Source organism: Desmodus rotundus, chromosome 13 (assembly GCF_022682495.2).
Source record: "Desmodus rotundus isolate HL8 chromosome 13, HLdesRot8A.1, whole genome shotgun sequence".
Classification (NCBI taxonomy): domain Eukaryota; kingdom Metazoa; phylum Chordata; class Mammalia; order Chiroptera; family Phyllostomidae; genus Desmodus; species Desmodus rotundus.
In genome coordinates this window covers 8582854-8607790 of record NC_071399.1, presented here as the reverse complement: position 1 = coordinate 8607790, position 24937 = coordinate 8582854, and the positions used below count along the sequence as shown (strand labels likewise).

At 45.2% G+C, this 24937-nt stretch overlaps 1 protein-coding gene across 2 annotated transcripts in view; it reads left to right on the top strand.

Moving 5' to 3' along the window:
• Window positions 1–387: 387 nt before the first annotated feature.
• CENPU (centromere protein U) overlaps window positions 388–24937 on the top strand; it is a 29700-nt gene continuing 5150 nt past the window's right edge. Inside the window, exons 1-13 of one of the 2 annotated variants that reach the window (XM_045197238.3) lie at window positions 388–679; window positions 3425–3473; window positions 5098–5215; window positions 8480–8582; window positions 10489–10549; window positions 11044–11271; window positions 14056–14122; window positions 15281–15389; window positions 19206–19325; window positions 21790–21868; window positions 22089–22136; window positions 23194–23255; window positions 24131–24287. In XM_045197238.3, the coding sequence (XP_045053173.2) occupies window positions 639–679; window positions 3425–3473; window positions 5098–5215; window positions 8480–8582; window positions 10489–10549; window positions 11044–11271; window positions 14056–14122; window positions 15281–15389; window positions 19206–19325; window positions 21790–21868; window positions 22089–22136; window positions 23194–23255; window positions 24131–24287 (1242 nt within the window). In that variant the 5' untranslated portion in view covers window positions 388–638. The remainder of the gene's footprint in view (window positions 680–3424; window positions 3474–5097; window positions 5216–8479; window positions 8583–10488; window positions 10550–11043; window positions 11272–14055; window positions 14123–15280; window positions 15390–19205; window positions 19326–21789; window positions 21869–22088; window positions 22137–23193; window positions 23256–24130; window positions 24288–24937) is intronic. The other variant, XM_024562599.4, reaches the window with a different exon arrangement.

The following is a 24937-nucleotide window of genomic DNA, read 5'->3' as shown; positions in this document are numbered from 1 at the left end:
AGAATATCATAAAATCATTGCTAAATCCAAGCTTTTGCTCTGTTTTAAAAGTTTTGTAGTTTTAGGTCCTAGGATGAAGCCTTTGATTCATTTTGAGCTCATTTTTAGTTATGGTGTGGTGAGAGCCCTCCCTATTGGTGAATAGGTGAAAGAAACACGCCAAGTTAAGACTAGTCGTTAAGGGCAGCCAAACAGAAGTCAAATCCTGCCTACTTGGCCTTGTATTTCACTAGACAACTGCGCAGGCGCCAAAACAGCAAGCTACTAAACCCGGGATTTGGATCCGCCTCTCGGTTGAGTGCCATCAGATTTTTCAGCACAGGGCCCTCCCTTTCCGGGCTCCGAGTTTAGTTAGCCTGGACAGCTGGCGCAGGGCGCGGGTGGGAGGGAAAGCTTAGGCGCCTGAGAGGGCCGTCAACAACCAGTTGTAAGGCGCAGACTCCAGCTCCGCCTTTTATTGTATACCAGGCCGCATTTTCCCTCGCGCTCTAGGACGGGGCGGAGCCCAGGCCGCGGGAAAATAAGGCTGGGGGCGGGGCGTAGAAGGTGCGCACGCGCGGCTTCCGGACTGGCTACAGCGAGCGGCGCGGGTTGGCGGGAGATTTGGCCTCCCGGCTGGGAGACCACTCGCAGCGGCGATGGCCTCTTCGTGGCGGGTGCGGACCCTGGGAAGCGTGGGGTAAGTGATGCGGTCCCTGGCAGTGCAGGCCGGGGACCGGCTTTATCTTCTTTGCATCCCGCCGCGGTTTGTGCCTCTCCCAGCTGTGCTGCGTAGCGGGAGTCCCTGCTCCGCTGCCGCGTTTGTTTCCCCGTGTGACTCTGGGCCGCGGTGTCCACGTCTGTAAAACGGGAACAGTATTCCTAACGTTATAGGATTGCGGTGAGCTTTATGCAGTTATAGTTTTAAACTGCCGGGCGGGCAAAAGGACGTTGGCTAGCGTCAGTATTACTTGGCGTGGGTAGTGTTGTCCAAAGCAGACTCCAAAGAAGACGCTTACTGCCAGACATTTCACACTTGCGACGTTGATTCTGGCCGGTAGTCAGTATTCTTACTTTAAGTCCTTGCCGTGTTTGTGGCACAAACCACAGACCTTAAAGCTGAACCAAATCTCGGCGGGGAGGGGGTGGGGGCGACAAAGCTGCCGCTTGTTATTCGTAAAAGGGACGCTCCAGAATGGATCCAACAATTGAAAACATCTTTTATTCAAGTATAATTGGCGCACGATATTATATTAGTTTCACGTGTACAACACAGTGATTCGACATTTATATACTTGGGATATAATTACCAGCCTAATTCCAGTAAACGATTTATTTTTCATGAAAAAAGACATGCATTTAAAAACAGGTTGCAGAACTGCGTCCTAAAGTGCTCTTCGTGGATTTATTGGCATATGTCCTGCTGGCGGTGTCTGCACATTTAAAGGCCTCCGCTTGCTGTGGTCGTTGCACCAGGTCCCACACTGAGGAGCTCCACCCAGGTGGTGGAGGGCTGCCTGGAGGAGGCAGTCTTTGGAGGGCGGAGCTGGACGAAGCTGGGAGGTGGAGCAAGCTGGGAGGACAGTTCTGTGCCCAGTGGGGAGGGCAGTTGAAAAAAAAATACAAGGCCTAAAAGGGCAGCTGACCAGAGTTTAACTTGATTTGATAGGCCCGGGGTTGGTCTCTCTCCCTGTCTCATACACACACGTATTTAACATTCTACTATATACAACATAATTTTATTTATGTATTTATATATGTAAATGTGTTTAATCTTGAGACTCATGAAATCTGTTCACGCCTCCTCCCAAAATGCGCTGGTATGCATACACCAAAGTTTTTACCTGTAGTATCACAGAACTGTCCACCTTTTGGGACTTGACTTATTTTTTTTGGAGCACAGTCAAGGCAGGTGTCAGTGGAAAGAGTTGGGTTAATCTGGTTTCTAATCCTATTTCTGTTACTTGGCTCTGTGGTCCTTGTTAAGTCACTTAACTCTTCTGAACCCCCAAATCATAAATTCCACAGAGTGGATACCTGTTCTGTCTTCCTCAGGTCTGAGAATCAAATAAAACAGTGGTTCTCCAAGTGGGGTCCCCTGACCAGCAGCATCGGTGGCAGCAGGGACTTGTTAGAGGTGCGCATGTCAGACCCCATCCCAGGCCAACTGAATCCCGTGCTCTGAGGTGGGGCCACAGATCCGGTTGCAGGAGCCCCACAGGTGATTCCAGTGCTGGATGTGGGCGAGCCACAGCCTTAAGCAGTTTTCCAGCTGCTTGTTTGCTGTGGATAACAGTAGAGCCTAGTACACATGTGGGCATGTATAACGAAAGGCTTATAAACATACTGCGTCCAGGGGAAGAACCTTAAATGACATTATGGGGCAGGTGATGAAATTTGGATACAGACAGTGGGTTAGATAACGTTGTGAAATTTGTTGATTTGGAAATCACACTGCGACTTGGCCCTGTGTTAGGAAAGACAAGTATTTGGGGTGCAGGTGCACAGTCTCCAGTTTACCACACACACACAATGAGACACGCTGTAAACAAGTATGAACTTGGGCAGTGGGTATACAGAGGTCCTTATAATAACTTTTCTAAAGGTTACAAAAGTTAGTCAGAGAAATACTGGTGCAGACACAGTAAACTGAGTTTTCTGTCCCCGATTGGGTGTCTGCAGGGCGTGTTTTCCAGTCACAGCCCCTGAGCCCTGAACCGTGCTGGGTGCATGGAGGACCCGCAGTGCATTTCCGCTGACAGTGCCGTTTCCTGCCTCTCATTTCCAGTTTTTATTCCCGTCACTGCTGTTCCATCTTGTTTACTTTCAGGTTGCTGGGGATGTGCAGCTTTTCCCTTTTACCCTAATGCCCCGTGGAGGGAGCGGGAAGGGGTGGATCTGGATCTGAACTGACTCAGAGTTTAATGCAGGCCTCTCCTGCCTGGCTGTGTTGCTTTGGGCAAATACACACCTGTAGCAGGGAACTCGCCTCGACCTCAGAGGAGTGTTAGGGATAAGGGAGAAGACGTACGCAGGAGAGCCAGGCCCAGGTGGAATGGGTGTCGGTGCTTCATAAATGTCAGTACATCTCCCTTTTGCTCAGTTCTGCAGGAACGGTCCGTCCCTGCTGTTGACCGAGACCTCGGGCACAAGGGTAACAGCAGGACTCTTCCCTGGTCCTGAGCGGGAGAGAGGTGCTATTGTACACATGGGTGATGTGATTTGACCTATAAAACTACATTTGAATTTGTGAGGTGTGGGTTGTGCTTTCTCAAATGACTTTGCTGTCACCTGCATTTCGCTGGGTGCACATTACTAGCGCAGGTAATGAGGAATATGATTTGGAAAGAAAATGCTTGGAAACTGTTGCAAGTTACAGTGTTTTCCCTACTCACTTTTAAAATATTTCCTAACTCTTTTGTGTGTGTTTTTTACTGTTTAATAGTGATAGATATTCAAAGAACACTGTAGGAAGAACACGCTCCACAGAAGATGTAAGTTATCTTTTTATATTTTGACTTGATTTTCTCATAACAATGCAGAATAACTAACATTTGGTGGGAGCCTCGGAGTTTTGTAGACTTCACTGGGTAAGCTCAGTGTTTTATTGTAGTGACAGTGTATTTCTCTTCCTCCCACTTTTTCCAGTATAAGGGGGAAAATTGTTAACATTTTGAATCTTTTTCCTAGACCTGGGTTGGTTTTATTTTTGCTTGGATAACTGACATATTGTACAACTTTGTATATTTTGCTATTTTCACTTATAGCCATTTCTCTATGACATTCTAGTTTTAAACAATTGTTGATGATTTTGCAATATTCCACTTAGTCCACATTTATAGTTTACTTCAGAGTATAGTTTTTGAACAAATCTGGGTTAAAGGCAGGGACATCTCTTTAACACTCTTGGTAGCTTATTTTAAATGACTTTCCAGGGTCGTGTTGAGATATAGGACCACCGAAGGAGGGTGCTCGCTCTCAGGGTGCCGGGGTCAGGGCTTCCTCTCTGCACCCTGGCTGGCCGGCCAGTGTGGTCTCCTGCCTGCTGCCCTAACGCCCACCTTCAGAGAGGCGGCTCTTCTGGGGCGGGGGGGGGGGGGGGCTCCTACAGGGTCCCTCAGCTCTGCCCTCCCACCAGCCCCCCGGGGTGCTCGTTCTTTGGACGGGTTTCTCAGCTCTCTGCCCTGGGTGGCCCAAGTCCAGAGTGCCTGGGGTGGATTCTTCAGCTCTCCTGCCTGCTCCCTCCCATGGGAGGCAGCTGTGCGCTGGGGACCATTTGCATTAGGAGGCTGGAGGACCTGTCACCTGTCACTGCCTCTTCTTGGGCATTCCAGCCCAGACACTCCACAGATAATTTTTCCGTGAGGGTCTGTCAGTGGTAAAGTTTTGTTTTGTCAGTTCTATTCCATCTTCTTTATATCTGCAGCATTTTCTCAGATGTTAGTGGCACCTTTCCACATTTTCCAGCGCTACTGCGGAAGTTTTTCTCATTTCTCGGTTTTGACCTTTCACGAGGACTTGGGGCAGCACACGTCATGGGGCTCATTAGCATATTGACCCGGAAACCTTGGTCTGGCTCCTTCAGTGGGGAGTTCTAACCCCGCGTAGCCTCAGGACTGTCCACGGCCTTTCAGACCTGCGGGCGTCTGTCTGGGTGGAGGCCCGTCACTTCCCTTAGATCCGGAGTTGGCAAAGCGTGGCCCGTGGGCTACCCCTGGCCTGCCCTCCGTGTTTGTGCAGCCCTGCAAGCTAATGATGGCTTTTATGTTTTTAAATGATTGGAGTGAAATCAAAAGAAAAGTGTGTCATGACACGTGGCAATGATGTGAAGTTAAGATTTCACTGGTATCTGTATCTGAAGTCTCCCGGCAGTGCAGCCAATTCCTTCTGCTGCGCTTTCCCACGCGAGTGGTCATGTCACTCATTGCCGGGGAGACCCGGTGGCCTGCAAAGCCTAGTCTTTTGGCTTTCGGGTCCTTTGTAGAAAAGTTTGCCGGCTCCTGCCGCAGGCGATCGGAGGAGCCCGGGTTCCCCAGAAGTGATGGCAGCGGGGTCCTTGCTACGTCTGTCCGTTATGGGGTGATTGTGTTCAGTGACTTTGACTTTCGTCGCTTTCAGAGAGCCGGCCAGCCGCACAAGCCCACTGAAGTGTATGACTTTTCTGATGACTCTGATGTCTCAGGCACGGGCAAGCTGAGTGAGAGTGAGGACGATGAAGAACCCTATGAACCCTTTGGTTAGTATTTCCGACCTTCGCCCCCAAAACTTGAAAGTAGTTTAAGCAGCAACATGCAGGCTTGTTCCTAATAAAAATGTAGAAATATCTTCAAATATAAAACTTGGATGTCTGCATATGAATGTAATGCCTGGGGCGTCCCTTATAACTTGGATTAATTTTTCTCACTACTAAATACATTGGAACTAAGAACTGTATGAAATATTATCAAAGTAGAGCTCTTCTGGTAGCATTGTTAACAAGCCACTCACATTAGGACAGCTATCATAGTATCTAACGCAAAGAATATAAAATGTATTTCCGACTCCATACCAACAGCAAGGGTCTTGAGTTTAGGGAGAAGAGGGGGGATTTTCCCCTTTTCTTAAACACACTGATGCAAAGGGTGCTGTTGGGGAGCCGGGGAGAGCTCCACCTGTGCTCCGGGAGTGGGAGGGAACGGGCCGGTGTCTGGCTGCCCGAAGTGCATCCAGATGGGACTGCTTCTGTCCCTGCATCACTGGCCACACCAGAGGCCAGAAACGATACAGAAAGGGCCACCTGCCTGCACGTTCAGAACAGCAGTGGTCAGACATTTTTGCTCGAATAGGTTTTAAGGGAATTTTGAAAATATATACCCTCTCACGTAGTTTTAATTTGGTATCAGTACTTTTCAGTCTAATTTTCTGTTAGTAAAAGAACTCACCCTCTTTAACATGTGTGATTCAGTGGTGGTTTAGTAGAGTCACAAAACTGTACAGCCGTCATTGGGTGGTCACTTCCTAAGTTACACACATGTCTGGCAACTATGCTGTATATCTGAAACTAGTATTGTATGTCAACTGTGATTGAAATATTTTTAAATTGTACAACTCACCGTTATCTATTCCAGAACATTGTAATCACCCTGCGAAGCAACTCGGTACCCGTTAGTAGTCACTCCTCAGTCCTCCTCCCTCCCAGCCCCTGACACCCATCAGTCCACTTCTTGTCTCCTAGGACTTGCCTGTCCATTCACCTCGTGGTCATCTGTGTCTGGCTTCTTCACTTAGGGTGCAGTTGTCAAGGTTCACATATACTGTAGCAAGTATCCGTGTCATTCCTGGACATTTTTACAGCTCAATGCGCCATTGTTGGGTGGAGCTCGTTTTGTTGTCCACTTATCAGTTGGTGGATGTGCGTTGGGTTGTTTTCACTTTTTGGCCATTATGAGTTACTCTGCTGTGAACATTCAAGTTCAGGTTTTTTCATGGACATGTTTCTTTTTGATATACACCTGCGAGTGGCATTCCTAAGCTACATGGTAATTCTGCATCAGCTTTTGAGGAATTGTTTTACGACGCAACTGCTCAGCTTTACCCCCCCGCCACCCCATCCCCTGCATGGCTGGAGGGGTCCGGTGTCTCCACATCCCCGCCGCACTTGTTATTGTCTGGCTTTATCTTCCACCCACCCTACTTGGTGTGAAGTGGCACCTCACCGTGTTTGTGCGGTAAGATGTACGTGACATAAAATTTGCCATTTCAAACACATTGCAGTGTGCAGGTCTGTGGCATTAAGTACACTCGCGTGGTTATGCAGACCTCATTGCCATCTGCCTCCAGAACCTTTTCCGTTTCCCCTGAAGCCCCACACCCACTGAACAAGAGCTCCTCACTCCCTGTCCCCAGCCCGTCCCCAGCCTGTCCCCAGCCCGGCGCCTGTGTCTGTGGCTGCTCCAGGTCCCTCCTGTGAGAGGGGTCATGCAGTGTTTGTCCTGCTGCGTCCTCCTTTCACTCGGCATGTGTCTTCATGTTTCGTCCCCGCTGTGGCATGTGTCAGAAGGTCCTTTTAAAGCTGAAAAACGCCTCATCCTGTGTACACACATTCACCCATTCGTCTGCCAGTGGACATCTGGCTCGCTTCCACCTTTCGGCTGTTGTGAATAATGCTGCTGTGAACACGGGCGTGCACATGTCTGTTTGAGTTCCTGCTTTCCCTTCTATGGGTAGAAACCCAGAGCGGAACTGCTGGATCGGATGGTAATTCTGTGTTCAATTTTTCTGAGGAATCACCGTGCCTTTTTCCACAGTAGCTGCACCATTTTACATTTGCACTAGCAACGTACAGGGTGTCCGTTTCTGTACTTGCTCGCTTGTTTTCTCTTTCGATAGCAGCCATCCTGACGGTGCCTTGTGGTGTCTCATGTGGTTTTGAGTTGTGTTTCCCTAATGACCTGTGAAGCTGGGCATCTTTCCCTTTGCTTCTTGGCCACCTGTATAATATCTTCTTTGAGGACATGCATATCCTTGAACCAGTTTTAAATTGGGTTATCTTTTTATTGTTGAGTTCTGACAGTCCAGTTTGTATTACTGGTTACATATGGAGATTCAGGATTAGTCTAATTCTCTTTTTTAACTTGTTTTTCACAGTAGTAAATAAATCCCTTTGCCTAGTTGAGGGCAATGCAAAGTATATTACTAACTTTAAAATTGTGCAGTTGATATGTTCATTATTTAAGCAGATGTTTGTTTGAAAAGATGTTTAAATTTGCACTGTCATGCTAAAATTTGAGTGTGAAGAAATGGTTGCTTGGCTCTTACCCAGCATCCCCCACTGCCATTCAGCTCTACAACCACTGGCCACCTGTCCTTCCCCCAAGTTCCCCACCTGCCCAAGCCCCACCCAGTGAGGTCTCTCCTGTTGCCCCTCTTTCCTGAGTAGGCAGGAGCACCGCCTCCCTCAGCATCTGCCTTCTGTGCCTTTCCACCAAGGCCACTTGGTCTCCTCCTCCTTTGTCTGCTTCCTTATTATTCAGGTTAGCTTTTTATGCTAGCTAAAGGCTCTAGCAGTGCAGAGTCAAGCAGAGAGGAGAGGACAGGATGTGAGGGAGGACCAGAATTCCTCCCCAAAGGGCCCACCCTGCCCAGACACTTTGTCAGGTAATGGGGGCAGTCACAGGAGTGCGCCAGGCACGCCAAGCTGATGGGTTGGTAATTACTGCAGCGAGTGGCCGCTCTGTCAGGGGAGGAAAGACAATGTCAGACTTCCTATTTTATCGTTTATCTCATTGAAACATTTCATACAGGCACGGTAATAGAGGTTAGAACTGATAAATGGCCACTGCCAGTTCATCTGATTTGTATTTATCAGTGAAATGGTTTCAATTTTTCATTGTTGAGGTGTGAGATCAGAAACATTTGGGAAGAGGGCTGTATAATTGGTTTTGATTTTGTTAGCCATTTAAACAAAGACGGCTCCATGCTCTCTTGTATGAAAGCTGGCGTTTTGAAAACTCTTTTGTAGAGCCCCCTTTGCACAGCACCGCCATCTACGCGGAGGAAGCGGAGCCCTCCAGACACTGCGGGTCCTTCATCTCTTCGACTCCTCACGGGGAGGAAGCAAAAAGGTGCGCTCGTGTTTCGAGCAATTGTTTATTCGTGGTTAATGGGATTTCTGAGAAGCTCTTTAGGGTAGGACCTTATTTTTTTAAAAAGCTTTTAAAAGATGTTTTGGGCCAACTTAGGTTTTTCCTTAAGAGAACTGGTACATAAAAACTTAATTTTTCAAAAACTGACATTACTTTTGATAATTAAGTATAGGTACAAATTTCTAGCTATTTAAAAAAAAGCCTTGGGGATGTAATGTTCACTTTGGGGACTGTAGTTAATAATACTATAATGCATACGTTAAGAGAGTAGATCTTAAAGGTTCTCATGGCAAGAAAACAATTTTGTTACTATGTATGGTGACAGATGTTAACTCACTTTGCAATATTTACAAATATGTGATTTACATTTTACACCTGAAACTAATGTTATATGTCGGTTGTACCTCAATGAATATCAAGTGTAATTTAACAGCCAAAAAATGTAATTGACACCTGGTTGTCCCAGAAAACATTGCCTGTGAAGGTGCTGTGACTTTGAGATAAAACAAGGAGAGAGGAAGTGGTTTATTAGTAGAATTTTAGTTAATTTGTCAGAAGTTTCTTTAACTTGCAAACTCTCCCTCACGAAAGAGATGTCCTCTGGAACCAGGTGGAAGTAGAGGAAGCAGGCTGAGCATCACGAGGGAAATTCAGAGTGCGCTGTTCATTGCAGATGTGTGGTCCCTAAGGAGCGTTGCTTTGAGTTTACGAATTTCTCTGAAGGCACGGTCCGGTAAATCACGTGGAAATGACTCCACAGAGACCACTTGAGAACAAATTACATAACGAGGAACTCTTCAGTACTGCTGTAGTAATCACAAATCATTAGCTAGAGCAAATCCCTTACTTACCGGCCTCTATTAGGTAATAGGTCAGTTCTAGTTTTTGAATATATTGTGGAAGTGCAAACCGCACTTGAAAAGTTAATATCCCACTTGGCAGAGCTCTAAATCGGGAAGTCCTCCGAGGTTATCCGCATAACCGACCGCCCCCTGGTCACACCGCTGGCCTCCTCCTGGCGTTGCCTTCTCTTTAACAGCCTCTCTGTGCTCTGTGTCAGGTTCCTGGAGCGTGCCGGCTGCTTGACACCACCAGGCTTTATGTTTACTTTTCCTTCTGCCTCAAACACCCTTCCCTGTATTTCTTTGCCTGGACAAGTATTGTCAAAAGTCAGCGCAAGGGTCATAACCATGATGTCTCTCCTAACGCCCGGCCCTGTAGCCGCATCTCCCCTGTCCGTTGCTTGCTGAGTCATCACCCCGCATTTTCTTTGGTCTTCATGCTAAAAAGTGAACCAAGGAAGATGCAATCATAAGCAATTTAAAAAGCAGTTGCTTTAAGAATAAGAGCAATTGCTTTAAGAATTTAAAGCAATTCTATTCACTGTACTCTGCATCTTGAGGTTGGTGTTAACATGTCTATTGCATTGAAGTGAATGAAAAAATGAAAGAACTCATCTCTCATGAGAAGTTTAGGCTTACTTTTCTTTTCCAAAGGACAAGAGGAGTATTCCCTTTGATTTCACCTCATGGTGGGCCTAGTGTGTGCAGGTTTGCTTTCAGTACAAATGCTTGCTAGCCGGTGTTCCTGGGGTGGGTAGGAGAGTGGTAGCTTGGAGGAGAGTGCAGTTCCCAGCCATGACCACAAGGTGCTGCTGTAATGGGACACTTACCAGTACTCCTGCCAAGAATAAACTGATGTGGCCGGGGTGTGGACGATGTGGGAGATGACCACTAAATCTGGGAAAGTGGCAGCCCCACCCAGGACAAGCAGGAGATTTCACTAAATTGAGCTTGTTTTTCTGTTGGGCGAGCAACTCAAAGAAGACATATGTGAATAACAGTGAAATGTGTGCAAGATACTGATGGCTTGTTCTTCGGTACAGTTCAAACACTTCTGAAATTGAAGAAAGCGAAAACGAACTCAAAAAAATTAGTGCAAAAAAGGTATGTAGGAATGTTCTCTTCTGCCTTAATGAGTGAGATATTTCATATTCTACCTAGTTTGGATGCAAATAGAGAAAGTGTTTTATGAAATATTTCCTATCCTGTTTAGGTTGGATGCAGACAGAAAAAGTTCTATAGCAGCATTTTTCATAGAGAAAGAGTACTGTGTTTGGGAAGGTACTTTTTAAATAACAAGTGAAATATTTTTTATCTGAAGTGTTTTTCATTGCCTTGTCAATGTTCACATTCGTGTAATGTGTTTAGATTGTGATATACAAAGGCAGACTGACTGATTGGGATATTTATTTGGAGCTTTCTTTAATCCAGGTTTCCTGTCCCATCCACTCATCATATTGTCATCTCCCTGTTAAGTTCCATCTGGAAGTTTAGAAATGACAACTTTATGGTTGTGGACTTTATGGTTAGCTACTATTACAATAAGAATGATAAACATTTGCATTTTCTAAACCAGTGATGCTGTTTTCTTGACATAGCCAAGAAGAAAACCCAAGCCCATTAGTGATGACTCTGAAAGTTGTAATGAAAGGGATGTGATCGTGGAAGGTATACCAGCAGAGAAAATAAGTAGCCAGCAACAGGACGCTACAAAGTCTGCAGAACTCTCAGAGATACTGGCTGAGTTTGGCACTCCCAGAAAGACAGGACCTCTAAATGCTCAGTCCTCTGTTGAAAAAGAGACCCTAGCAACCGAAAGTCAACCGGTAAGAGAGAGACTGCCATCCCCTTGGCAAGAAAAAGTCAATTGAAAAATGTATAGCAGGAAAATAAAACATTTTTCATCTTTCCTCCAGTTTTTTTTTAAAGAGACTTCAATATCATATTATAAAAACAGTTTTATTTATAAGGTATGGAAAGGAAGAAAAAATATCCTATAATTCTCCCATCCAAGTACTGATCAGGCCCGACCCTGCTTAGCTTCCGAGATCAGACGAGATGGGGCACATGCAGGTGGGGTGGCCGTAGACTAAAAGATCCTCTAGTTCTGCCACCCTATTCAGTCTTCAGTCCTCTTACTGAGCTTTTCTTATCCTCAGTGGGACCCTGTTCCTGTCATCTAGTGTTCCACAATATCGTTTCAGGACTGCACAACACTTCATTCCTGTTAGTGCCATGGTCCGTTCCTCTCTCACTCGTGAATGGTGGCGTTTAAACAAACTTAAAGCACTTTGATGAATCTCCAGCCAAATCTTAGTGTGCTCCCTTGATCATTCAGGAAAAAAAAATGCTACAATAAGCTTTCTGGGTCGTGTGTGTTCTACTGTAAGATTCTTGACATATACTTTTTGATCAAGTCGTAGTATGTCTTTGCCAGCACCTTGATTTTGGCCCTTTGAAACTGGTTTTGGACTTCTGACTCCAGAACTGTTGGAGAATATATTTTTGTTGTTTTAAGGCACCAAGTTGCGGTAATCTTTACAACGGCCACAAGAAACTAAAACATTACCCAAGGACCTTTTAGTTATGCAGTTTTTAGTTCTACAATTTCCTTTTATTTAATTTTAATTTTTTAGTATAGTTTCTACTGAGATTCCTTATCTGTTTGATCATTAAGACCATCATGTCCTTTACTTCTTTGGACGTATTTGTGATAGCTGCTTTAAAGTCTTTGTTTTCTAAGTCAGCTATCTGGGCTACCTCAGGGTCAATTTAATTTTCTGTCTTGACTACGGGTCACATTTGTTGTGTAACATTTTAAGTCTAGTACTTTCTAATTGCATGTTGGACATTGTTGTTGATAGGTTGTTGAGACTCTGAATTCTGTTAATGTCTCCTGAATAATAGTGACTTTTATTTTCATAGGTAGCTTGGTACTGGCGGATCATTTTTAACTTCTGTGGGCTTGGTTTTATTCTTCGTTAGAGTCAACCTTTGAAAGGCCTAATGTGTTTTCCAAGCTTCTGTAACTCAGTGGGACTGAGTTACTCTAATAGTTTTCAGTTGCTGCATAACAAATTACCACAAACTGTGACTTAAAACAACACACACTTAAATGTCACAGTTTCTGTAGGTCACAAGTCCAGCTCACCTTAGCTCAGGGTTTCCCAAGGGTGAAATCCCATCTGAGACTCAGGGTCTCGTCTAAGATTCCTGAGGTTTTTTGTAGAATTGTATTCCTTGCCGTTGTAGGCCTGAGGTTCTTCTCTCTGGTCTCAGCACCTGGAGCCTGCCTGTTATTCCTAGTCTTGTGGCCCCTATACCTTTAAAGCCAGCCGGAGAGTCTCTCTCTGTGGGGTACAAGGGAGCTGTGCCCCCCCCCCACATTCACGAGTGCCACCCACACCGGAGTGGGGGAAGCCTTACGAGTCACTGGGGTCAGCTTAGGGTTCTGTGCCCTGGTGGCCCAGATCAGAAGCTGGTTTTAGGCTGGGTGAGGTGCGTCTTAAGTAGGCCTTCATCAGGGGCTGTGTTCCTCAATCCCTTTCATTATTGTCCACCTTAAGCCTTTTCATACATTTTTTCTCCCATATACTGCATCACTTTGTGCACTTGGGTCCTTTGGAGGTTTACAAACCATGGTAATATCTAAGGTTTTGGTTTTGGTTTTTTTTGCGAATCCCCCCCGCCCCCGGACTCATTTTTTGCCCCCTTGGGAGCAATGTCACCCTGCTGGAGATTGCACGCTTACAGTGCGGTTCTCACCCATGAATCCCTGCTGGCGCAGCTGCATGAACAGGTGTTAAATAGTTCTAACGCGGTCTGTGCATTCGCTACGTCTAATTTCCCCGGCATTGCTTGTCCTCTATTGCCTGTGACGTCCAGAGTCCCATGCCAGCCGCTTTCTAGTCAGCTTTCTGTGGTCTCCTCTGCACACGTGGACTTCCAGAGAGCCGGACTTCTCTGGCTGTCCCCTCCGCAGCCCGTTCCAGGTGCCGTGGCCGCTGTGCTCTGGTTTCTGGCTCCTCGGAGCCCTGGGGTGTGCGGGGACTTAGCTGGCTGTGCCGCTCTCTGAAGTTGTCCCCCCGGGGTGGGGGTGAGGATGGGGGACATGCACAGGCCTCACTGAGTTTCCCGTCTTGTTTTGCACCTTGTCCGATGCCTAAATTAAATCGCCTGGCCCCGCCCCCACGGTATGGTTGTTTCTGGCGAGAAGCTGTTACTTCATCATGATTTGGAAACAGCTGACTCCACACATGGTCTTAATGATAAAATTCTACTTCCTCCAAGGCAGTCGTTGTTGAAAACCAGCTGGAAGATGTTTTTCGGGGGCTGGGGGGAACAGTTTACCTTCTTCAATGTTTCCTCATATCAGTTAAGATAATTTATAGAATTAACTATATATTACCTTAGAAGTAAATAAGAATAATAGCTAACATATTAACTGCCAGTGTTTGGTAATACTGTCTTAATCATTCTGAAAAAACTTAGAGCGTTTGTGGCCTTGCTTCCTGGCAGTTATCAGCTTGGCTCAAATAACTTCTTAGAAAAACCCACTCCTCCCCCAAAAGAAAAACTTTTAAAGTAAAATTCTTTGCTGTTTTTTTAAGAGAACTCAGAAAAAGGAGATGTTTCATGGCAAAAGAACGAAACCAAGAAATGAAGCTGTAGACTCAGGTATGGAATGGTGCTTTATGCTTTCACAGTCATTCAAGAGTTTCATTCAGAAGTTCTTAATTCATTAAAGAAATTTTAAGTATATGAAACTGCCACTTTAAAAAGTTAAAAACATGTCACTTTGGAGTAACTGTTTTTCCAGCATCTATCATGAAAATCTTTAATGTACAACAAAGGTAAAAAAATTTTACAATATATTTATATACTCACTACCTAGATTTTACTATTAAAATATCCATTAATACATTTTCATACATCATTTAGCATGTAATCTTTTCTGTAAGGCTTCTTTCATTTAGTACAACTTTTCTCAGATTCACCCATGTTCTTTGGTATTTATTGACCCAAAAGTTTATTGAAAAATGTTCCAGAGGAAAATAAAGCATTTTCTCTTTCTTTAAGTTCTTTTAAAGGAGAAGTCATATATTCATCTTTGTATTAAAAATGTTTATTTTAGAAAATTTAGAAAGTGTGGGAAGGAAGATAAAATCACCTATAATCCCATCACCCCAAAATAACTACCGTGTTTTTGTCTCTGCTTTTTAATCCTTTTACTGAGTTTTTCTCACCCAAAAAGGAACCATGTCCTCATCATATTTTACCATGTCCTAGTGCTCTACAGTACCTTTTCAGAAGACACTTTGCTCAGGAATGAACTGTGGGTGGTGTTCGTCTTTTACTGTGTTTGCTGTAACTTTCTAAGTCCACTCTGAGCAGTCTTTTTGTGTTGTAGAAGTGACTGTTAGATTAAAATAGACAGTGTAGTAGTTTACAGAGGAGAGCTCTATACCAGAGTCGGACCGCTAAAGAAGGTGGTGTCTAGAAGGCCGCAGTGTCCCAGACTGCCTCTTCCTAAACTTCCCAAACCGGGAGACTGGGGGTGGGGAGGGTGGGGAGGGAGGAGGGATGGGTGGATGGAGGGATGGGTGGATGGATGGATGGATGGACGGACGGACAGGGAAGAGACCGTAGTGACGGGATTTTGAGACCGTGCTCTGGGGCCGGAGCAGTGAGTGTGTCCCCTCCCACACGCTGCTTCGGCAGTAGCTCTTTTTATCAATTTGGCGGGATGATTTTTGTTGTCGGCTTGCAGAACCCTGGACTAGAGCCAAATTATTGATCACCAGTATATGACATTGGCTTATCTTGCTGTTCTAGATATTTCTGACGGTGCACGTATCTGGTGTCTAAAAGAAAAGAGAAGCAGTGACGTCACGGCGTTAGATGTTGTTTTGTCAGCATTTGAGAAAGCCATTCCAGAGTATGAGTAAGTTTTAATGCGATGCGTGCACCTATGAATGTCCCCTGAAGCGCCACTTTTGTTTTCCCCAGGGCTTTTGATACATAGTGTTTTCGTTACTCAGTGTTACATGTGTCTGCATTCCCATTATGATTCTTCCTTCAATCCTGTGGGTTATTTAGTGCCATGTTTTTGTATGTCCAGATATGTGACTTTTTCATTTGGTTTTTTGTTGTTGTTGTTTTTACCTTCCGCCTCAAATACGTTGTCAAACTTCAGGGACGGGTGATACCTGGCTTTTGAAATGCTGAGGCGTCCTCTGTAACCTGGCTCACGATCTGGGGAGTGTAACTGGTGGGTCTGCGGGGAACCAGTAATTATTGGACCCCTGCAGAATCAGCAGTTTTTCCCGATACTTCCCCCAGTTTATGCTGCATCTGTTTGAAGACTTATTAGGGCATCGCACTTAAAACCACTGCCTCGATTGAACATTTTGTCCTTCCAGCGACCCTCTCCGTTCTTAAAATAGGTTTCTGTCTTAAAACCTATTTTATCTGATGCTAATATAGTGTCCCTGGGTTTCTTTTGCTAGCATTTGCCAGACTGAATATTCTTTTACTTCCAACCTGCGTCTAATCTTCAGCTTTCTTATAAAATCTTTTTAAGTTAAATGTGTCTGCCCGAGGTGCAGCTGTTGACTGTAGGCCATTTACATTTTATTGTAATTATCAGTATGTTTGGAAGAATGGGTTGATAAAGATTTTTTACTTCTTTAAATTTTTTTCTAACTTTTGATGTTTTTAATCTTTTCTTGCTTTCTTTAAAAATAGCATTTATAATTCCCATCTAATAAGAGTAGAACTTTGGAAAGGTCTCTTAATCTCCTGATCTTCTCTTCCTTTAACCACCCGAAGCCCCGAGGTGCTGGTCATCCTAGAGACTGTTAATTCTGGATGAAGGTAGACAGGTCTCTCTATTCCGAGACAGCATCTTTACGAAGGGATGGACTGACGCCCTTTCCTTCATACATTTCTTACCACGCCCTATGGGTACGTCTCTTCTCTTTTTTAAAGGCATTAACCACACTTTTCAGTGTGGCTGTTTGTGGAAAATGTCTAAATCCTTCTAGTTATTTTGATCATGACTTTGAATGTGAAGGGTAGTTTAGCTGGATACCCTAGGTTATTAATCATTTCCTTAAATATTTGCAATCACTGCTTGTCTTATTTTCCATTTAGTGTTGGTACAGAAAATGTAATGTCTAATCTTGTTCCTTTACACGTGGCCTGCTCTTTCTCAGTGTTTTGTCTTTGATATTCTTAAATTTTACTATTGTGGTTCTGACGTTTTCAATCTAAGGTTAGTCTTTAATTATAAAAATTAAAAATATCTTTGTCCCTCTAATTTTTTAAATTTTCTGTATCATCGTCCGTTACATTCTTCTTGATTTCCTCAATCTAGAGATTGGAAATTGCTCATTTATTTCTCAGATGTATCCATTCTGCCATTTACTCCATCTGTTGAGTTCTTTACTTAGCTGTTTTAGCTTTTGTGTATATTTCTGGTTGGTCCTCTCTTAGGCCTTAAATTCGTGTTTTCTGTTGTTATTATCTTTAGAACATCTATTAGGCTAGTTTAAAAGTACTGGATTATCTACTGTGCAGTACCTGCTTCCGACAGTTTCTGATCTCGTGGGTGGTTTTCCCTCTGAAATAGCTGTGTTCCCCCAGTGTCTGGTCACTGCAGACTGTGAGCTCATGTCCCCAGGCCGTCCACTCCCCTGGTGGCCCTTGTGTCTCAATTCCTGTCGGCGCCCAGGAGCACAAGGGACGGCTGTGGATGAGCCGTCCTCGGTGGGGAGTCTCAGCCACCCATCCCAGCAGGTGGCCTGTAGGTCAGGACCTCATCCATTGCTCCCCAGAGATGAGTGGCCTTAAGAGCAGATACACTTCTTAGATTGCCATTCTCCAGCCCTGGGGTTTCCGCGGGGGAGGGAAGAGGGAACAACTGCCCAGAGTTGGTCAGTCTCCCTGTTTTTCTCCAGGCCCCCCAACACAGCCCAGATTTGACTCCCGAGGACCCAGGGACAGAGCTCCGAGTTGCTACAGCTGCCGGGAAGCATGGTTGGAGGGAACCAGCGCTGGGGAAGAAGCAGGAACTTCCCACCCTCACCTGTCCCTTTCCTGTCCCGGGCCAGAGCCACCACCACTCAGACCACGTCACCCGCTCTGCATGCCTCTTCCCCTCAGCTCAGGGCTTCCCACAGCTTTCTCCGGTTTGCAGTCCTGGGGACGGCCCTGGGTAAAGGAGCTGGCCTGCCGTGCTAACTCCTCTTTGTCACTGTAGGCAGTGTCCGTTTTAGTCTCCTGTATGGCACGTTCCAGAGCCAGGTTGCCATTGAAACCTGCACGGAGTTCTCGGCGCAGCCAAGACCAGCAGGACTGTGTTACCCTGTCCTACTCACCAGGCTCTGCAGGAGGAACACACCTCTGCTGTTCTAGCAGGAGTGGCCTTATCTCCCCTTTAGCACAGCAAATTCCTGATACAGGAAGTGATTTAGGAAAAAGAAATGACCTTAGATGTAATATTTCCATTAAAGTTATGAAATACCTTTGTGTTTTGGTCATACCAGTAATTCCATTAGGGTCACGGGTCTCTCCTTGGCAGAGCGTTCCTGACCATGTGACCAGCGTCACTCTTTCAGAATCAAGTTCTCTGTTTGCGGGTCTGCCTGCTCTCTTAGATGTCTGTGCCTGGCGCTTGCTCCTGAATAGTTCCTTTGTTAGCAGACTTACTGATTGTAACCAGTTATCAACGTGTAACAGTAAGGAGGTATGCTATGAAATGCAAAGCAATTCAGTCGGGTATCTGTAGGGAAGTGCCCAGATTTTTAAGGCACTAGAATTTGAGAGAGCTGTGTCTCTAGTTGATAGAATCCACCAATTTCTCATCTGTAAGCCATGCAGAAAGTCCCGATCAGTTTTTCTAATTTTTTTGTTTTTAACATCTTAAAATCATGATTGTGTATTTAAATTAGAAATAGTTTTTTAAAAGAGGGCTGATGGGTTTTTTTAACTGTGATGAAATGCACATAGTCTCTAATTTACCACCTTAACCACTGTCGAGTACAAACTCAGTAATGTGAAGTGTATTCGCATTGTCGTGCGGCAGTCCCTCTCCTGTGTGGCGAGGTCTCGTTTCCGGCTTCGCCGTTCTGCTCCGTGGGTCCTCATGTCTGTCTTAAGGTCTGCACCGCACTGTTCTGATTGCTGTAGCTTTGTGATAGGGAACTGTGAGGACTCAGCTTTGGTTTTCTGTCTCAAGACTGTTTTGGCCATTTGGGGTCCTTTGTCATTCCATAAGAAGTTGAGAATGGTTCTGTTTCTATTTCTGCAAAGTGCTGTTTGGGATCTGGTAGGGATTGCATTGCGTCTGTAGATTGCTTTGGCTGGTAAGGACATTTTAATAGTTTTAAACCTTCCGGTCAGTGAGTGTGGGATTTTTTAAAAATTTGTATCTTTAATTTCTTTTAACAACTTTTATAGTTCTCAATATCCAAATATCTCACCTCCTTGGTTAAGTTTATTCCTAAGTATTTTATTCTTTTTGATGCTACTATAAATGGGATTTTTAATATACTTTCTGGATTATTCATTGTTAACACATAGAAAATCATCTGAGTTTGTATCCTTCAACTTTGCTGAATTTGATCATTGGTTCTAACAGTTTCTTGTGTGTGGAACCTTTAGGTTTTCTACCTACGAGATCATGTTATCCATGGATGGAGGTTTTAGTGCCTTCTGATGTGTTTTTTTTTTTTCCTTCCCTGCTTGCCCTGGCCAGGGTCTCCAGCGCCGTGGTGAAAAGGACAGCAAGAGAAGCATCCTGCCCTGTCCCCCATCCGAATGCAAAGCTCTCAGGTTTCTACCACCGAGCGTGGCGTTGCTGTGGGCTTTTCCTCAGGTTGATGTGGTTTCCTTCGGTCCTAGTGTATTGGGAGTTTTTATTGTGAATGGGGATTGGGTTTTGTCAGATGCTTGTTCCGCATTGAGATAATTGTGTGGCTTTTGTCCTTGGTTCTGCTGTTGTGCTGTGTGATGTGGACGGCATTTCGTATGTTCAGCTCTCCTTGCATCCGGATACGAATTCCACTTTGTCACGATGCGTACAATCCTTTCCAGGTGTTGAATTCTGTTCCCTGGTATTTTGCTGAGGGGTTTTCATCAATAACCATCGAGAATATTGGTCTCTAGTTTTCTTTTCTTATAGTATCTTTGTCTGATTTTAGTATCAGAGTAATACTGGCCTCATAAAATGAGTTCAGAAGTGTTCCCTCATCTTCAGTATTTTGGCAGCGTTTCAGAAGGACTGGTATTCATTCCTTAAATGGTTGACAGAATTCTCCCCCGAAGCCATCTGGCCCTGGGGTCTCTGATGGCGGGGTTTTGATTACTGATGCAATCTCCTTACTAGCCGAAGGTTTATTCAGATTTTTTTTTATTTCTTCATGATTTGTTCTAGTTAGGTTCTAGGTTTCCAGAAACCTAAGCATTTCTCCGGGTTACCCAGTTTGTCGGCTGGTAACTGTTCACAGCAGTCTCTTATGACCCTTTCTGTTTACGCGGCATCAGTTACAATGCTTCCTTCTGCATTTCTGATTTTGAGTCTTTTTTCCTTAGTCCATCTAAGGATGTGTCAGTTTTGTTGATTTTTTTCAATAAAACAACTCTTAGTTTTATTTGCCCTATTTTTCTGTTCTCTGTTTTGTTTGTTTTTGCTGTAATCTTTATTGGTCCTTCCTTCTTCTAACTTTGGGTTCACCTGCTCCATCCGTAGTTCCTTAGGTGTACAACTGGGTTTCTGGTTTGAGGTCTTTTTAAGGTCGGCATGTACTGCTGCAGACTTCCCTCTTGGCGCTGCTTCCCTGCCTCCCTAAGTGTGGATGTACTTGTGTCAAGTACATGTGTGTCGAGCCATTTTCCAGTTTCCCTCGTTATTTCCTTGATCCATCGATTGTTCAGACTGTGTTGTTTAACTTCCACATATTTTTCAATTTTCCAGTTTTCTTTTGTTAATGATTTCTAGTTTTGTTCCATTGTGGTCTGAAAAGATACTTGGTATGGTTTAATCATATTAAATTGGTTAAGACTTATTTTGGCATCTAGCATTGATATACTACGGGTAGTGTCCTGCTGTGCTTCAGAAGAATGTGTGTGTGCTCTGCTGATATTGGGGGGGGGGTGCTTTGTAGAGGTGTATTAGGTCCAGTGGGTTGTAGTGTTGTTCAAGTCCTCAGGCTTCTTAGGGAGCTTCCGTATGGTTGATCTGTCATCACCGAAAGTGTTTCAGCGTGGCTGTTCTTGACTTTGTCTGGCATACTGCAGCTTATTAAGTGGATTTGGGGATTCTCATAAAGGCTTTTTGGGCCTTACATAGTTAAGGTGCTTCCCCGGGGGGGATGAGGTCTGGGACTTCCTCTTTCACCATCTTGCTGATGTTGCTAGAAATACCTTTTTTTTTTTTTCTTTTAAAGATTTTATTTATTTTTAGAGGGAAAGGGAAGGAGAAAGTGAGGGAGAGAAACATCAGTGTGTGGTTGCTCCTCATGTGCCCCCTACTGGGGACCTGGCCCACAACCCAGGCTTGTGCCGTGACTGGGAATTGAACCGGCGACCCTTTGGTTTACAGGCCAGTGCTCAGTCCGCTGAGCCACACCAGCCAGGGCTAGAAATACCTCTTTAACACCACTGTCAGGATGAGCACTTACACAGAGATTGGCATTGAAGAATGTGGGCCTCCTTTTGTACATTCCTAGCCCCTGAAGAATTACGAGACATCTCAGAGCATCCTCCCTGCCGAGGCAGAGCGTCTGCTGCTGGTGCAGCCACTGCCCACCGGCCACCTGCCATGAGGGAGCCGGACTGGGACGCTGGGCCCTCTTCTCCCTTGTCACAGGGGCCTGGGACACTTTCTCTTTGGGGTCAGCTTTATAGGTTTTGAAGGATTGGACAGCTGGCTTTTGGCTACTTGGTGGTTAGTCCAGATGTGTTGTGCAGTTATTCCTCCGGTGGTTGGCAGGCAGGGAGGTGGGGGCTGAAGTCTGCAGGTCATCGGGCCGGGCAGGACGACTGGGTTGGCGGTGCATTTCCACGTCACTTGGTGTCACCTGCGGGTGTGGCCAGTGTCCGGGAGTTTAGCTGACCACACACGCTCAAGGGTTTAGGGAGAAATACCTCCTGTTCTTTTTCTTTGGTTGGGACATATCCCATATTTTCGAAGCCTGCGAAAGGGCCGCAGCTGACCGTGCCGTCTTAGATGCTCGAGTGCTGTGTGCATGATTGTGTGGATGTGCCAAGCAAATGAAACACCTTTCACCATCCAGGTTTTGATACTTAGTTTTATGTTTTTTTAAAAAATTCTGTTACAGACAAAATATAGAATCTAAAATTTGCAAGGAAGCGATCAACAAATTTCATTCTAGTCTGAAAGAAGAACTCATCAGAACAGTAAGTTCATTGACACAAGTTTATTGGTCTGGATCTTTTTTGCTGGTCCCGAGGAGCACACAGTTATCTTAGAAAGACTGCATTTGCTGCCATGTGGTCAAGAGCTCGCTAAAATTACTAGTGTTCCGCATGTTGTTGGGAAATAAATGTGAAATACTGTAAGCTCATAAACACTTAATTTTGGAAAATGCCATGCGAATATTTTTTTTGTTTTGTGTAGCTTACTGAAGTCCAGAAGTTGAAAACGCTGAAAAGGAAGAATGCTAAGGTAAATCGCTTGTGATTAGACGCGTGTAGTCGTGTCGAGGACCTGAGTAAAGACTTGACTCTGGGTTCTATGACCTTCAGAGTGTGTAAGATTGCTGTCCTTGTAGTCAGGCTGCTACTTGCTTGATCCTGTGGTTGAGAGCTGTTAATGCACGCTGAGGAATGGGGGTCCTGGCTAGCCTAAAAAAGGCTCTATAGTCCAAAATGGATCAGTGTTAAGTGATGCATATTCCTCACTTTTGCACATATCAAAAAAGCAAAGCCGTTAGAATGAAGAGTTGTCCCATGTCCCAGGTCGAAGGAGAGCTTGGGAAGAATATTGGGCTAAGGGTCAGGAGACCTCTTTTCTTGTCCTTGTTCTGCTACGTGAATGTTGTACCACCTTTCTAAAAACTACACCGCAGGTGTGCTGCCGAGAGGCCAGGAGACACGGGGCATGGCTGTTTATGGTTGACCAGATGGCCCCTGAGGGTCTAGCCCTAGACGTCTGAGAGTCCAGGCGTGGAAGAGCAGCCTCCCCTCTGCATTAGTAATTGAAATGGATCGGAAACACATTGTCCTGACAGTGGTTACAAACCTTTGCTGGTGTTTTTTTCCCTTCAGTTTTAATCTCTTACTGGTCAACTCTGCATTGCTTGTAAGCAAGTGGGAACAGTCTGAACGTCGGCATTGGAGTATTCCATAGTCACCAACAGTGCCGGCTAAGACAGTGCAGTTTGTTATACTGAAATGTTCCTTCTAAAACTGTACCCTGACCCTGCTGACCCGTTCCAATACTCGCCTAGTGTACCTGGATGAAATCTAGGGGAGTAAAATCCTTTAATGTCTCAGCAGAGATCTGTCCCCCACTTCGCTGTTCTTTCTGTCAGAGCACGTACTGGCAGCTGTAACGACATGCTGTTTGTGTGAGACACCTGGCTTCCCCACTGGACCAACGGGAAGGATGGGCTCTGTCTCTGTCCCTCTGTACACCTGGTACAAACACCTGGTACAGTGTGCTCGGTGGTATTCAAACATTTATGACATTATTTTAACAAAGAAATTATTGTATTACTTAGATGACTGCAGATATTGAAAAGAAAAGGCAGCGTTTGATTGAAGTCCAGAACGAACTGCTTTGGTAAGATAATACCAAACTGCTCTTTGAGAACTTACCCAGGAGGGTGCAACATGTCACACGGGGCTGAAACCTTGCTGCTGTCACATTAAAATCCCTTTGGTTGTCTTGGAGCTTGGACGCCGGTGAAGGCAGGTTGTGCTACAGAGTGGAGAAGCTTTTAGCAAAGAAAATTCGGGACTGATCTGTCCTCAGATCTCTCAGCTCTGGCCTGAGAGGCAGCCTAATCAGTGATGTGATGCGTAGATTCAGGAACTGTGCGGCCCGAGGTTTGAGTGCAGGCTCTGCCCCTTATCGGCCAGGCAGCCTCCGGCAGGTTCTTCAACCTCCCAGGACCTCGGTGCTTTCCTGTGTCAAAGGTCAAAGGTCAGAACACCTGTACCTCACAGGGTGTGGTGAGAGCTAAGCGAGGGAAGACTCAGAAAGTGCCCCTCAGTGGCCCACACGGAGGGTGGTGTATGCGCAGGTTAACAGTTGTGTTAATGTTCCCACTGGACCGTGTACCTGGGTGTGGCGCTCATGCAAATCCAGTCCCCACCTCTGGGAGCTGAGCCACTGAGAGAGCAGCACCTTCCAAAGGTCACACAGTTTTCACCCAGACGCTGGCCTAGTTTTTTCCTCCCACTGGTTTTATGGGACCTTGGAAGTGGACTCAGTGTTGATAAGAGGAAGGTGCGAGGGGAAGGCTTTTTGTTCATGGTTTTGCTGTTGCCTAGTCCTGCCTGAGGCTATAAAGTGTCAGCCAAGTTCCGTGGTGACTTGGAGTTCCCAAGGCCTGTGTCTTCCAGCTTCAGTTGGTGAACTCAGTCTCCTCGTGCAGGGAGGCCCTTACGCTTTGTTGTGTCACTCTTTTCAGGAAAACTGTCCTTTTGTTTTAGGTTAGAACCACAGCTGAAACAGCTACAGATAAAATATGATGAACTTAAGGAGAGAAAATCTTCCCTTAGGAATGCAGCCTATTTCTTATCTAATTTAAAACAGCTTCATCAAGATTATTCAGATGTTCGAGAGAGAGAGCCACATGTAAAGGAAACGGTGAGTTCTGTTTCTACTCCCCACGGTGCCTCAGGAGGTGCGGGGCCTTAGCGGGCTCGTGCCAGCGGCTTTGAGGACAGGATCGTAGTCGCAGTGAAACAGTGTAACAGTCCACCCCAAACAGTGGGTAAACTCTAAATCCGGGCAAATTTCTGACAGCACGGCTTCCTTAGCTGCTTAAGTAAGGCAGAGGAGTAGAGAAAAACCGTACAGCAGGACCTGAGTCTCACTAAGGGAGTGTATCTTTCTGTGCAGATCTCAAAGGAACGACTGGGCCGTAGTATAGTTGTCATCGACACACACCAGACACGCTCGAAAGCCCACCCTCTTGCTTTTGGTCAGCCCAGGCTTGGAGTCTCTTTTATTGAAAGAGAGATCATTATCCCATAAAATGGCAGGTGTAATATTAGGAGCTGAGAAACATAAAAAGGAGAGATAGTAGGAGAAAGTGTGGTATATTGTTATAATAAATTTTATAGTTGCTTCTGGATCATTGCTGCAGACGGTGCTACAGTTATGAGACCCGGCTCAGACTAATGGAGATGTTCGTTACAGAGAAAATTTACATGTTTGTATCATACACATATTTTATGAGCATACTTGTATTCACTTCTCAAATCAATTTTAAGGCTTTGAGTCTGGTCTAAAAG